Below are 14,296 nucleotides of genomic sequence, written 5' to 3'. Positions count from 1 at the left end.
TAATACAAAAACATAATGAATTACATTAATATGCCAGATAGTGGCATTTCAGTCAACTATAGACCACACACAAAGGATCCCATAGGATTATGTTGGTGAAAAAACTCCAATTGCCTCATGACATCACAGCCATGGTAAAGTCATAAGTGCAATGCATAACCCACTTGTTTATGACACTAATATAAAAAAACCCATTGTGCTCCCAGTTGTATAAAGCAGAACACAGGCAAGTATATATAACACATGATAATGGTAATAAACAACTATGTTACTGTTTTATGTATTTGCTATACTAGACTTTTTATCTGCTTATTTAAAAAAATAATAAAACAAAAAGTTAGCCAGGTATAGTGGTAATCTCAGCAACCTGGGAGGCTGAAGCAGGAGGACCACAGTTTAAGGGCAGCTTTGACAAGTTAATGAGACCCTGTCTCAAAAGAAGATTTTAAAAAGGGCTGGGGATGTAGGTCAGTGGTAAAGTACCTCTGCGTTCAATCCCCAGTACTGCCTAACCCCACCCCATAAAAAAAAAAAAAGAAGAAAGAAATTAAACAGTGAGATGGCCTCAGACAGATCTTGAGGTATTCTAGAAATCACTGCTATCATAAGACAGACAGCTTTATGTATGTTATTGCCTCTGAATACCGTCTAGTGGGATAAGATATAGAGGTAGAACAGAATTGTACTGATAATACTGGTCCCTGTACAAGCCTTGACTAATGTGTGACCTTGTGTCTTAAATTTTTTCTTTTTGGTACCGGGGATTGAACTCTTGAACTCAGGATGCTTAACGACTGAGCCACACCTCCAGCCCTTTGTTTTTTTTTTTTTTTTTTAAGAGATGGGGTCTCACTGAGTTGCTTAGTGCCTTGCTAAGTTGCTGAGGCTGGCTTTGAATTCATGATCCTCCTACCTCAGTCTCCCAAACCCCTGTGATTACAAGGGTGTGCCACTGTACCTGGCTTAATTTTTAACCACAATAATCATCTTGTTTAAAAGAAATTTAACTGAAGCTCAGTGGTAGAGAATTTACCTAGAATGGGTAAGACCCTGTATGTGATCCCCAGCACTGAGGGAAAAAATCTTAAAATTAAAAAAAAAAAAAGAGCTTATATACAAATTTTGTATATCTGTTAAAATATTTTAAAAAAATTAAAGGTGGGCTAGGGATGTAGCTCAATGGCAGAGTGTCTGCCTATCATGTGTAAGACACTGGGCTTGATCCTTAGGACTGCATAAAAATAAATAAGCTGGGTGTGGTGGTACACACCTGGCTCAGGAGGCTGATGCAGGAAGATCACAAGTTCAAAGCCAGCCTCAACAAAAATGACACACTAATCAACTCAGTGAGATCATGTCTCCAAATAAAGTATAAAATAGGGCTGGGGATATGGCTTAGTAGTCAAGTGCCCCTGAATTCAATCCCCAGTACCATAAGTAAAAATAACAAAAATTAAAGGGCCTGAGCATGGCAGCATTCACCTGTAATCCCAGCAATTCAGGAGGCTAATGCAGAAGGATTGCATGTTTGAAGACTCAGCAATTTAGCAAGACACTGTCTTAAAATAAAGTGGATTGGAGATGTAACTCAGTGAGAAAGTGAGGTTCAATCCACAGTACAAAAAAAAATAAGGTGGGCTGGGAATATAGCTCAGTTGGTAGCATGCTTGCCTAGCATTCACAAATACATAAGGCCCTGAGTTCAATCCTCAGAGACACCAAAAAAGGAGTTGTCTAACATAAAAAATATATATATAAAATAAGGATTATAAGGAAAGAGTATTTTTTATATACAATGTGCTTGTGTTTTAAGCTAAATGTTATTACAACTGGGCCCAAAATTGTATAAAGTAAAAAAGTTATAGGAAGCTAAGATTAACTGAAAAAAATTTCTAAATAAATTTAGTGTAGTTTAAGTGTAGTGTTTATAAAGTCTACAATAATGTATAATAATGGCCTAGGCCTTCACATTCAACCATCATTCATTCACTGACTCACCCAGAACCACTTCCAGTCCTATAAGCTCTATTCACAATTATATGGTGTTTTTCAGTATCTTTTTTAATGTTTATGTATGCTTAGATACACAAATACCACTGTGTTACAACTACCCACAGTCAGTACAGTAACGTGCTGTATAGGCCTGTAGCCTAGGTGTTCAACAGCTTATAAAGTCTAGGTTTGATTTAAGTACATTCTGATATCTGAGCAATAATGAAATTGTCTCATGATATGCTTAAATAAGGAAATAACTGAATTCTCAAACCACATTAATTTTCTATCTTTTCCCAAACAGGAATGGACACTTTAAAATAAATTGACTTGGGGGTGGGGATGTGGCTCAAGCGGCGCGCTTGCCTGGCATGCGTGCGGCCCGGGTTCGATCCTCAGACCACATACAAACAAAGATGTTGTGTCCGCCGAAAACTAAAATATTCTCTCTCTCTCTCTTTAAAAAAAAATAAAAAAATAAATAAATTGACTTGTTAAAAAAATGGTATTCTCTCCTCTGGATGGCCCACATTCTCCCTTAATTTATCCCCATTATCCCCAAAGACATCTCTCCCTTGAACGTGTGTATCTGTTTTCCTAAATAAATCCATGTCTATGAAAACAAAACAAACAAAAAAACAAAAAACTCATTAGAAAATCAAATTCTGGTTGGGTACAGTTTCACACAACTGTAATCTCAGCTACTGAAAAAGCTAAGGCAGGAGGATCACAAGTTTAAGGCCAGCCTGGTCAACTTAGCAAGACACTATCTTAAAAAACAGAAAACAAAACAAACAAACAAAAAAAAAAAAATGAAGTTTCTAAAAAAACAAAAATAAAGAATAAAAGAAACTCTAGATCCTTTGAAAAACATACTAATAAAATAAAGGTAAAAAGGAAAGCCAAATACAAGCAGTTCTCAACTAGCAAACTTTGTGCCCTAAAGACACTAGATTTTTTTCTCCTATAAAGATAATATTTTAAGTAGTAGCTGATTTCCAACTATACTACCCAGAATAGTGGTAAACATACAAATGCAATGAAAAATATTAAAACCTAACACTGTACAAGTCATTAAAATCTTGGTTAGAGGCTGTGCAGGTACACACCTGTAATCCTAGCAGCTCAGGAGGCTGAGGCAGGAGGACTGTGAATTCAAAGCCAACCTCAGCAACTTCAAGAGGCTAAGCAACTCAGTGAGACCCTGTCTCTAAATAAAATACAAAACAAGGCTGAGGATGTTGCTCAGTGGTGAAGTGTTCCTGAGTTCAATCTCTAGTATCCAGGGGGCAAAAAAAAAAAAGAGAGAGAGAGAGAGAGGTTATTAAGAAATTTGATTTTAAAAAAAATATCAGAAGCAAGTTGGACTCAGGGACACAAATACTCAAGAGGCAGAGGCAAGAGAATCAAGTTTCAGGTCAACCTGAGAAATTTTGAGATCTTGTCTCAGAATTTTAATAAATGGGTATTGGGATAGGGATGTAATTCAGTGGTACAACAGCCCTGGGGATCAATCCCCAATGCCACAAAAATAAACTAAAAAAATATAGTGATGTGACTCTGTGACAAAATGTCCCTGGGTTCAATCCCCAACACCAAAAAACTTATTTGAGAGTTATTTGGGAGCCTGATACAGGAGGATTACGCAAGCCCAAGAGTTGAAGGCCAGCCTGAGCAACTTAGTGAGACCATACCTCAAAAAAAAAAAAAAAGACCACTGAGGATGTAGGTCAGAGGAGAACACTTCCCTAACATGTGTAAGACCCTTGGGTTTGATTTCTGGCACTAAAAGAAAAAAATACAAGAATCACAATTATAACCAAATGTACCAAAAGGATTACCATATGTCCTATAAAGAAAACCAAAATAATAATATGCACATAAAATCATAACAAGGAACCTGGAAACCACAGAGTAAGTATTTATACTGAGGAAACACAAGTTCAAGGCCAACTTAGGCAATTCAGCAAGTCCCTCTCAAAAATTGTTTAAAAAAGGGATAAGATGTAGCTCAGGGGCAAAGTACCCCTAGTGTTCAATACCTAGGACTACAAAATAAGAAAGTAAATAAATAAATAAATAAAACAACTTCAAGATAAATTTTTAAAAATTACCTTATACTTCAAGCTTTTTAGGTATCATAAAGCTCATTAAAGAGTTTAAGACCTGCTCAAGAGTCAACTCTAAGCCCAGCATGGTAGCACAGGCCTATCATCCCAGGTGAGGCAAAAAGATTCCAAGTTCCACGTGAATCTAGGCAAATTAGTGAGACCCTGTTTCAAAATAAAAAGGGCTGGGGGGGCTGGGTTTTGTGGCTTAGTGGTAGAGTGCTCGCCTAGCACATGCAAGGCCCTGGGTTCAATCCTCAGCATCACATATAAAATAAAGATATTATGTCCAACTACAACTAAAATATTAAAAGGGGAGGGGGAATGCTGGGGATGGAGCTCGGTTGCAGAAGGCTTTCCTAACATACAGGATGCCCTGATTTTGATCCCCAGCACACACACACACAAAAAAGGGGGTGGGGATGGGGGGCGGGGGAGTTGAGAGGGGAGACTGGAGTTGTAGCGCAGTGGTAGAGGGCCCCTAGCTTCAATCCCAAAGGCTCCTTCCCAGTGAACTTTACCATCTGTATCAAAAAACAGAAAGTACCAAGAACCACTATTTACCTTTCAATGTCTGTCCCTTTACCCAAGCAAATTCATGCTTCTCCTATCAACAAACTTAGAGAACTAGGCAGATTTAGAGGGAGCAGAGCCTGACCTATCAGAAAGTGAAGACACACAGGAAAAGTTCCCATTACAAAAGAGGAAAAAAAAAAAAGCACACACATATTAAATCACCAATTGCTCATCCTGCAATTTTGAAGCACCACTATCAACAAAATTTTATAGTCAACAAAAGGACAAATAAAGCAGTACTGGAGAACAGTAATGAACTGATCAATTAAAGTTACTTGTGAAAATCTGGGAAGTGAAGCAACTAACTTCAAATAAACAGCTGCTATATTTGACACATCAATCCTCACAACTACCTTCTTCCTTCCAATACACAAAAACAGAACACACATGTGCCCTTGTAATCATATTACTAAAGAATTAATCCAAGTTGGCCTTGTTTTAGCCAGAAAGAAACAAGCCTGATTTTAAGCCTGAAATATCTGGTGGACTAGGCATTATGTGATGTTAAATGGCAAGCAGAGAAACCATCACATTAATTATGAGGAAAACTGTCATCCTGCCACTAGCCTCCATATTTTCATTCTACATGAAGTGCTAACCTAGAAGAATATATACTCGTTTCCCTGTACTTACAGCTTTTCTCAGAAATATGGAACATGGCCAAAAGTTAAGCAAGCACAGGATTGAAGAAAACCAAATCATTATTTTAACAGCTTCTCTCTTTCAATTCTTTTGTCATAACGCTAAGAATCTCATTATTTTTTTGTTTTACAGTAACAGTAGTCTGCAGTATTTTCATGGGAGTATATATGATCAGCCAAGGCTTCAACTACTGTGTTGATATATTGCCTAGCTCCTAAAAGGCTCCCTATATCCTCAATGTGTAACATGCCATCTTTTAAATACCTCCCGTCAAAACTTGCCAGACAGCTCTTTCTATTGCAACCACATTATTTCCCTCCCTGGGCCTGCTTCTACCTAATTTATCCCTAATCAGGGGTCATGGTTTCTGGCCAAGATGGCATCCTAGAGTTTCTAAAATACTGTCAATTTTCTAATGTATATAGTTGGATTTCAGAAGGACTTCAGAGTTATAAAACTAGTCTTAGTTTTCCAGAATAATTAGGAAAGTCATAAATGGGAAAGGGATGTAAATAAACAGTCCTTTCACAGCTCCTTGTCTTGTTCTGTTAAATAAGCTCTGGAGTCAGGAGCTGTTTCTTGCTGAGCCATTTTAAGATATCAAAAAAGTGTAAAACTGCAATAGTTTAACATGTGCTAAAACTCAAGTGAATCCCAGTCCCACTCGGGGGGAAAAAAAAAGAAAGAAAAGGAAAACTATGTTGGACACCCATTTCTTAAAATATAAACCTATTTGTAGGGCTGGCGGTATAGCGCGGTGGTATAGAACTTGCCTTGCAAGTTTTTGTTTGTTTGGTTGGTTTTGTTTTTGCAGTGCTGGGGATTGAACCCAATGCCTTATGCATGAGGCAAGCTATAACCCCAGCCCCTGCCTAGCAAGTTTTGAGGCCACTGGTTCTATCAGAGCAGTAAATAAAACCCCAAAAGTAACATGAATCTATTCTTTCATCTCCAGGCAATCTCTTTCCTCTAAAATACAATATGAAGATGTCTCCCTATTAATTAGTTTGAAATAAATTATTACCAAACTGACCAGACTTCGGAGGGAAAAAGGGTAGTGTTGGGGATAGAGCATGGGGCCTCACACATGCTGGGTGTACATTCTATTACTGAGCTCAACCCCTGCACTGGCTAGAATTATAAAATAACATACTTTCCCACCTCAAGAGTACAGATTGACATCCTTTTCAATATCATCAAGGGGAAAGAACATTGGTGTTTAGGATTTAAAACCCAACCTGTGGCAAGGCATGGCAGGAAAGATGTAAGCATAGGTTAAGACAAATCTAGGTTTGAATCTGAGTTTGGTTACTCCTTACCTGTTTAACCCTCACCAACCCCACATAACCCCTTAAGTCTCAGCTTCTGTTTCAATAAAATAGGTATAACACCCACTTGGATTGGGGATATAACTCGGTGCTGGAGCATTTGCCGAGCATGAGGCCCTGGGTTCCATCTAAGCATGGCAAAAAAAACAAAAACAAAAACCAGAAACATCCACTTTTCTCAAAATACAGTGTAGATGATGAAAAGAATTGGTAATGTGAAGAACCCAAAACCTAACCTAAGTTTTCTCAATAAAATAAAAAAAATAATAGCTGGGGATGCACCTCAGTTGGTAGAATGCTTGCCCCACATGCACAAAGCCCTGGATTCAATCCCCAGCACTACACAAAAATAAATAAATAAATACATAAATATTCTTTTAAAAAAAACCTATAATCTCTAAAAGAATGATTCGGTAAAAAACTAGAGAATCTTTACTAATGAAACAGAAAAACTACTTCAATAGAAGCTCTTCTGTAAATGCTAGGGACTTTATTGGGCACTTACTTACATAAGAAAACATTCTTTAGGTATTTTTTTCAATTCCCTCCTCCTGTTATTATTTGTTTATATTGCATACTAGGGGTTGAACCCAGTCTGTACCACTAAGATACATCCCTAGTCTTTTTTCAAATATATTTTTTTTAAACGTCATTTTGAGACTGGGTCTCACTAAACTGCTGAGATTGGCCCAGAATTTGTAATCTTCCTGTCTCAGCCTCCCAAGTAGCTGGCATTACAGGCACACACCACTGCGCCCGGCTCACTTCCCTATTCAAATAACTAAACCTGAAGGGGTGAGTCTTAATTCAAACCTAGGTCTTTCCGACTCTAAACAGTTAAATAAGCTGTCTGTGTGGGTTTTTTGTTTTGTTTTGATTTTTTTAGCACATACTGCTCTCAAACAGTGGTTTCAACTGGAAAGAAGTTAGAAAACATTTTTGTAAACATCATAAATTCCCAAGTAAATACTGATTTTTAGATCATAATTAAGGTTTACCAACTACAGCACCATAATTAATCATTTCAAGAAAGCTGTCCTTACACAGAAACTGTTATTTACAAAATCCAGGTCAAAGATAAGCCTCAGTATTGGCCACCTATGCACACAACACTGTAATACACACCTCAGCTCTGACCAACAACCAAGGCCTACGGGTGAAACTAAGCAAAGAGGCCTTGGTGGTACGTGCATTCACATAGGGATTAAGTGCCTGCTGTATAAAAAGCAATAAACCCCTGTAAACCAAATTTCACGTTTAGTTAGAATTGAGGCTTGAAGTAGTACACAATCTTCCAACTCTTCTGTCATCTAAAAATAATTTATTAGCTCTATAATAGTTATAAGTCCTTACAAACTATAATTTTCAGTCAACTGACCAAAGTAATGAATCATTTACAAAGACTTTAAACAGAAAACAAAGATATGGGAGTACTTCTTAAGATCCCTTATGAAATCTCAAAGAATATTCCAAAAATTGAACTCCCATAGAGGTGCCATAAATTCAAAAATAATTTACAACAGGGTTTTTAAAACTATTTGAGGAACACCTTTTAAAAGTTTGATGAAAGGGAATGAGGTTGTAGCTCAGTGGTACAGCACTTGCCTGGCCCATGTGAGGTCCTGGGTTCCATCCTCAGCACCACATAAAATAAATAAAAATAAGACATTGTGGGGCTGGGGTTGTGGCTCAGTGAAACAGAGCTCGCCTAGCACATAGGAGGCGCTGGGTTTGATCCTCAGCACCACATAACAATAAATAAATAAAATTATGTCCAACTACAGTTGTGTCCAACTACAACTAAAAATAAAAAATAAAAAAATAAAGGTATCATGCCTGGTGCAGTGGTGCACACCTGTAATCCCAGTGGCTCAGGAGGCTGAGACAGGAGGATCAAGAGTTCAAAGCCAGTATCAACAAAATCAGGTGCTAAGCAACTCGGTGGGACTTTGTCTCTAAATAAAATACAAAATAGGGCTGGGGATATGGCTCAGTGGTTGAGTGCCCTGGTAACAAACAAACAAAAAAAAGGTACTGTGTTCATCTATGACAAAAATTTTTTTTTTTAAGTTGGTAAAAGCCCTTATCTCCAATAATGCTCACAGCTGACATATGTAATACTTTGCAGGCTACTTAAGAGTGCCTCATTTCATTATCCCATCCATTGCCCTTTTATGGGGAATTCACCAACCCCAAATAAAGACCTCTTATTTTAAAAGTTATTAGTAATTTCCAGAGCTTTTTCTCCTATCTTTTAAATCATAGCCCCTCAAAAATTATGTTTATCATTTTACAGAAATTGTATTTACACACTTTGCCTTAGAAATATACATCTTCCATATCCTATAAACTCTTGTAATCGTAAAAGAAAACCCTGGTGTCCTTTTATCTACTAACATTAACAGTGCTCACATTTTATGAAGAAGGGGCAGTAAAGAAGAGAACACCAAGATACTGTCAAGGCCGCCAGTGGCCTTGCAAAGTTTTCAATCTACTTGTATCTTACAAAATTTACAATCTAGTTGAACAGTCTGTTTTATTTTAAAAGGTGTGGGGGACAGGAAGGGGATTAAGGTGTGAGAAGCTGGGGACATAGTCCAGTGGGAGAGTGCCTGCCTAGCATGCCTGAGACCCTGTGTTCTATTCCCAGCACAGCAAAAAACCACCACCACCAAATCTCCTTTCAACAATTTAGTGGTCATTTTAAACAAAAACAGGTGTAGAGTTGGCAAGGTGGCACAAGCCTGCCCAGTTACTCAGGAAGATCACAAGTTTGAGTACAGCCTCAGCAACTGAAGGAGACAAGGGCTGAGGATATCCTGTAGTTCTGTGGTACCACAAAAAAAGACAGAAATTAAAGAAGGAAAAACATGATCAAAGGACTAAATTTTCTAAGTAATATATCTGCTAAAAGTTATCCCTAATTCCACAAGCTGAATAAACTTGAGAGCTGGGAATAAACAACACTGAATTAGGTGGAATTACTAAATGCTGGCCGCAGAATTAATACAAACAAGACACAACTTCCATACAGATTTTATCTTAAGAAATGTTAACTACTGAGGCTGGAGGCATAGTTCAGTACTAGATCACTTGCCTAGCATGTGCAGGGTCCTGGGTTCTTTCCCCAGCACCATAAACAAATCAAAAACAAAACAAACAACTAAAAAACTACTGCAAACTATTAAGATAGCAAAAATTTTAAGCAGCCAGAACACAAATACATGGCAGTGTCCCATATACACTTTCAATACCATGCTCATGGCAGACATCATTAATCAACCACATAATGCTTTCCCCAAAACAGGTCTAAATTTCAATATAATCTTCCAGTACAAATGAAGGTAGGCATTATAAACAAATTTGTTGTCTCTGATATTTTTAAAATACTGTTCAAGCAAACTGTGTGAAGGACCAAAAGTTATGTATTTATGGTTTGAGTTTACAATATTTGAGTTGGTTCCCAAAACACAAAATACTCCTAAAATTTTAATCTTTTTTAGCTGGGCATGGAGGCATAAACCCATAATCCCAGAGACTCTGGAGGAGGAGGCAGGAGGATCACAAGTTTGAGGCCAGCTGAGGCAATTTAGCAGTACCCTATCTAAATATAAAAATGAAAAGAGTTGGAGATGGAGTATCCCTGGGTTCAATTCCTAGTCTACAAAAAAAAAAAAGTTTAACTTTTTGCTATCAAAGAAAATAAAACACAAAGTCAATATTTTAAATAAGAAAATACATTAATTAGGAAAATATATTATAATAAAATATATTATTTTTGAAAAATGTAACCCTATTAATGAGTTTGAGAAAACTATTTTTGGCAGCTCATTTTTGACCCATTTGAATCCAGAAAGAGTTCCTTTTTCTGAATACCCTGAAAGTTAAAATCAGAAAGGTCTATTCAATAAGGGATGAAAAATTACTAGTTTGAAAAAAAAAACTACTATAATATTACTCTGTAACTGAGCAAAAGAAAGAAATACTAACTTTGGTCTTACAGTTTAAAAGATCTACAGATTAAAACACTAGAAAGAATGTGATTTCCATCCCTTCTTTCCAAGAATAATTTAAGGTAGAAAAGACATCAGAAGATACAAAAGGGAGAAAAAAAAAAAAAAAAAGATTTCTGGAATCTAGAGTCAAGTTATGAGTGAGTGACATTTAGCATAAACCAAACCAACAGAAAGGAGTGAATTCTGTATATAGGACATTGTAAAAAGTCCTGTGGTAGAAGAAAAAAGAACTGTTTACTAAATATTCAAGTCCGACAATAAAATACACCTCTTGCTGAACAGAGAAACCAGGAGGCTTCAGTACCCTGGCCTAATAGCAAGATTCAAATATTAGACATACATAGACAAATGATATCACAATCTAAAGAATAAAAACACCATAAAAGAGGGCATTTCCCCATCTCAAATCTAACCTTAATTTTTACCAATACTTTTTAACAGTAACTTGCTTGAGAAGCTACCTGTACTGTCCATTAGAGGAAACTTTTAAAATCCTTTTTTAGTAAAAAGGCCATATTGGCATTTTCCCCCTTTATTTCCTGTTATCTTAAGGACTGAAAACTTTTATACTTCATTTACTTATTTTAAATAAGAAAGTATAATAAGCATTACTTTCTAGGACCTTTTTTTTTCCTCCCTAAAACATGACTGAAACCTGAATCATCTGTAAAGACTTGAGACATCCTAAAAATAAATTTGCATCCAATTGTCAGTTCTTTTTAAATTTGGACAGATCACTCATTAAAAAATCAAATTTAGGGCTGGGGGTATAACTCAGTGTTTGAACATCCAAAAAACAAAATGAATTTAAAATTTGCCTGCATCAACAGACTGCATAAAAAGAAAACATAAGATCAATTTTGCTTCTTGAGACAAACTATCTCAAGTAAAGAAATGACACCAGGAAAGAGTTGACATCTGGGCAGTTATTGGAAAAAGTTTTGGGGACATAAGTAATGTTCATTTAATCTATGATTACAGAATACCTTTTTTCTCAGTGGCTTTAATCTCATTACCAACGCTGAGTTGTAAACAGAGTGCACTTATTACATAGCATGTATTTAGTAAATGGGGAAGCAAATCTAATTCTTATCAAAAAAGGCCTTCACAGAAACAAATAACTTTAAAATAAGCCACTAAAAGAAACGAATGGGAAGAGCGATCAGAACACCTCTTTTCCTTTTCCCGTTTGAAGAAAACCAACCATCCCAAAGGCGCACATCCCAGACCCTGGCTCCAGCCTTTAGTAGTGAGGAACCAAACGCGTTAACAACAACACAAACTAGGTTCTCACCTCCTGGATACGCTTCCTGGCCCGCTGAAGCACTTCTTCGTAGCCCTTCTGTCGAAGCTCGCTGAGGCTTTCGTAATACTCCTCAGGATCGTCGGTCTCGGTGAAGAGCACCTGAGAGAGGATCTTCCAGCCACAGGTGTCCAGGCCGTGGCCCAGGTAGACCTGGAGCTGGTAACACAGAGTATCGATCTCCTGCTCTGTCATCTCAGGCGCGCCCCCGAACAGCACGGTCCACATGCCGGAGGGTTCCTCGGGGAACACTGGCAGGCACGGCTCCAGCTGCGAGTTCACAGAACACAGCTGCTGGTGCACGGCGCGCAGATCCTGAAAGGAAAAGAGCCCGGCCCAGCTGCACTCTTCAGCCGGAGACTCCGGCTCGGCCGCGGGAGGCGGCTGCTCCGCGTCGGAGAGCGCCAAGGGCGTCTCGTCTTCCCTAACCATTTCCAGGACTTCGATCTCCTCGGAGACCGCCCCGGAGGCGCTCACAACTCGCACAGAGGACACCAGGGCCTCCTTGGGCGCCGGTTGGGTAGCAGTGGCTGACCCTGCCGCATCTCTGGCTTGCACTCCTTTTCGGACCGGGCCGGCCTTGGCCCGCGCAGGGCTCCTGAGAAGACTCTCCGCTCCTCTGCCGGCCGGGCTCCGCTGCGGCGGGTCCCCCCGAAGGCAGCGCGCGCTCCGCGGAGATCCTCCCTCCGCCCAGGTCGGACTCCTCCGGGACCCAGGGCTCCGGACCGGAGTCGCAGAGCCTGTGGCCTCAGGCCGTCCCTTGCCCATCGGGCTGCCTGGCCCGCGGGTCCCGTCGGACACGGGTACGCCAGCCTCGGCACCCCCTCGAGTCCCCGCCTGTTCCCGGGAGCCGCTCCTCTGCCTCTGGGCTGTCCGGTTGTGGCAGGTTATGGCAAACTTGCCTTCGATCTCGTTCCAGGCCACAATGAAGACGAACTTGTGCTTCTCGCGCTCATCGAACACATGGGGCCGCACAGCCACCCAGTCCGACTCGAGCGTCTCCTCCAGAGCGAAAGACATGGTGGCTGCGGCGCCCGGCCGCGGGGGAGGGCCGAAGCCCTACCCGCCTGAAGTCTCGGTGGCTGGCTGCACCGCGCCCCCCGCTCACCCTCTCCGGGCGCCTTCAGCCATCTTAGCGCGCCGGCCGGCTCTCTGCGCTCGCTCGCCGGCCCCTCTGCACTCGAACCGCCGAGCTCCTTTGTGGTGCGGCTCGCAGGAGAGACAATACGCGTCCCCGGAGCAGGTAGTTCACATGGTCACGTGCGGCCGGATCTGTTTACAAGCCCGGCGCTGCGGCAGCGCCTCGCGGCTGCCCGACCGCCCCCCGCGCGAGGCCGCGGAGCTGCGCCTGCAGCACTCCGGAGACGAAAAGCCGGCGCTGCAAGGCCGGGCCGGGCCGGCGGGCTGTGTATCACCGCCGCTCGCCGGGCCGACCTCCCCGCCCCTGCTCTTCTTCCTGCCCACCGAGCGGAGCCGGCCTCACGGTAGACGCGTCTCCTAAACTCTGCGCCTCAGCATCGCCACAATGTTGCCATTAAGCTGCTGACGTCGGCGGCTCCACGAGGGACGTAAACATGGGCACGTGCCGCACGCTGGTGACGCGGCGGCGGCGGCGGCGGCGGAGCGCGCGCGCCGCCCCGCCCCTCCGCGTCCCCCAGTGCTGCCTGTGAGCGGCAGCGCTCCCGACTCTTAGTTTCTTTCCGCTTAGCCCCTCCTTCCCGGGGTCGGAGCCTGCAGCCTGCAAGCTCCAGGCACCGTGAGAATCGAAGGTGTGCCCAGTGGCACAGGTGGCCTCCAAACCCAGGGGAAAGGCGAAAAGGTGGAGGAACTGAGATATTTAGAACTCCAGGCAAAGGGACCCTCACGTGTAAATTTGACTTCATGCGCTCTGTGGGAATCAAATAGACAACTATGTTCAGAAAGAAACACCCTGTTACAGTATAGGAACTAGGTGCTAACTTTATGGGGTTCCTCCAAACTGGGATTCTCCCCTAAGATCCCTCAGACAACACTTAAGATATGAAAGAAGATGTCTGAAGACAGCCTAGTAGAATTCTAAAACAAAATGAAATGAAAATTCAGCCATGTCCTGGGAGCACGAAATGTTTATATTTCAGTTCATCGGTGTTTTATTGCTTCAGGTTTCATCATTGTGTACTGTTCTATGAACCCCATTTGGAGGTCACTGGGTGTTAGCCTTTTTGAAGTTGTATTCAATTATCAGAGTTCCCAGAATGCACATACAAAATGTCATATCAATCTGAAGAATTCTGCTATTCACATGAAACCATGATGAAAACATTAAATTTGCCTAGTAGATTTTATAATCGT

At 40.9% G+C, this 14,296-nt stretch overlaps 1 protein-coding gene across 1 annotated transcript in view; it reads right to left on the bottom strand.

Moving 5' to 3' along the window:
* Jmy (junction mediating and regulatory protein, p53 cofactor) overlaps window positions 1–13,516 on the bottom strand; it is an 81,388-nt gene extending 67,872 nt beyond the window's left edge. Inside the window, exon 1 of the mRNA XM_046427664.2 lies at window positions 11,957–13,516. Within this exon, the coding sequence (XP_046283620.1) occupies window positions 11,957–12,985 (1,029 nt within the window). The 5' untranslated portion in view covers window positions 12,986–13,516. The remainder of the gene's footprint in view (window positions 1–11,956) is intronic.
* Between the last annotated feature and the right edge of the window lie 780 nt (window positions 13,517–14,296).

This window comes from Marmota monax, unplaced genomic scaffold (assembly GCF_021218885.2).
Source record: "Marmota monax isolate L192 unplaced genomic scaffold, Marmota_monax_Labrador192_F-V1.1 WCK01_AAM20220418_F8-fsc00018, whole genome shotgun sequence".
Lineage (NCBI taxonomy): Eukaryota > Metazoa > Chordata > Mammalia > Rodentia > Sciuridae > Marmota > Marmota monax.
The sequence above is the reverse complement of the archived record's forward strand: the minus strand, read 5'-3'. Positions and strand labels throughout refer to the sequence as shown.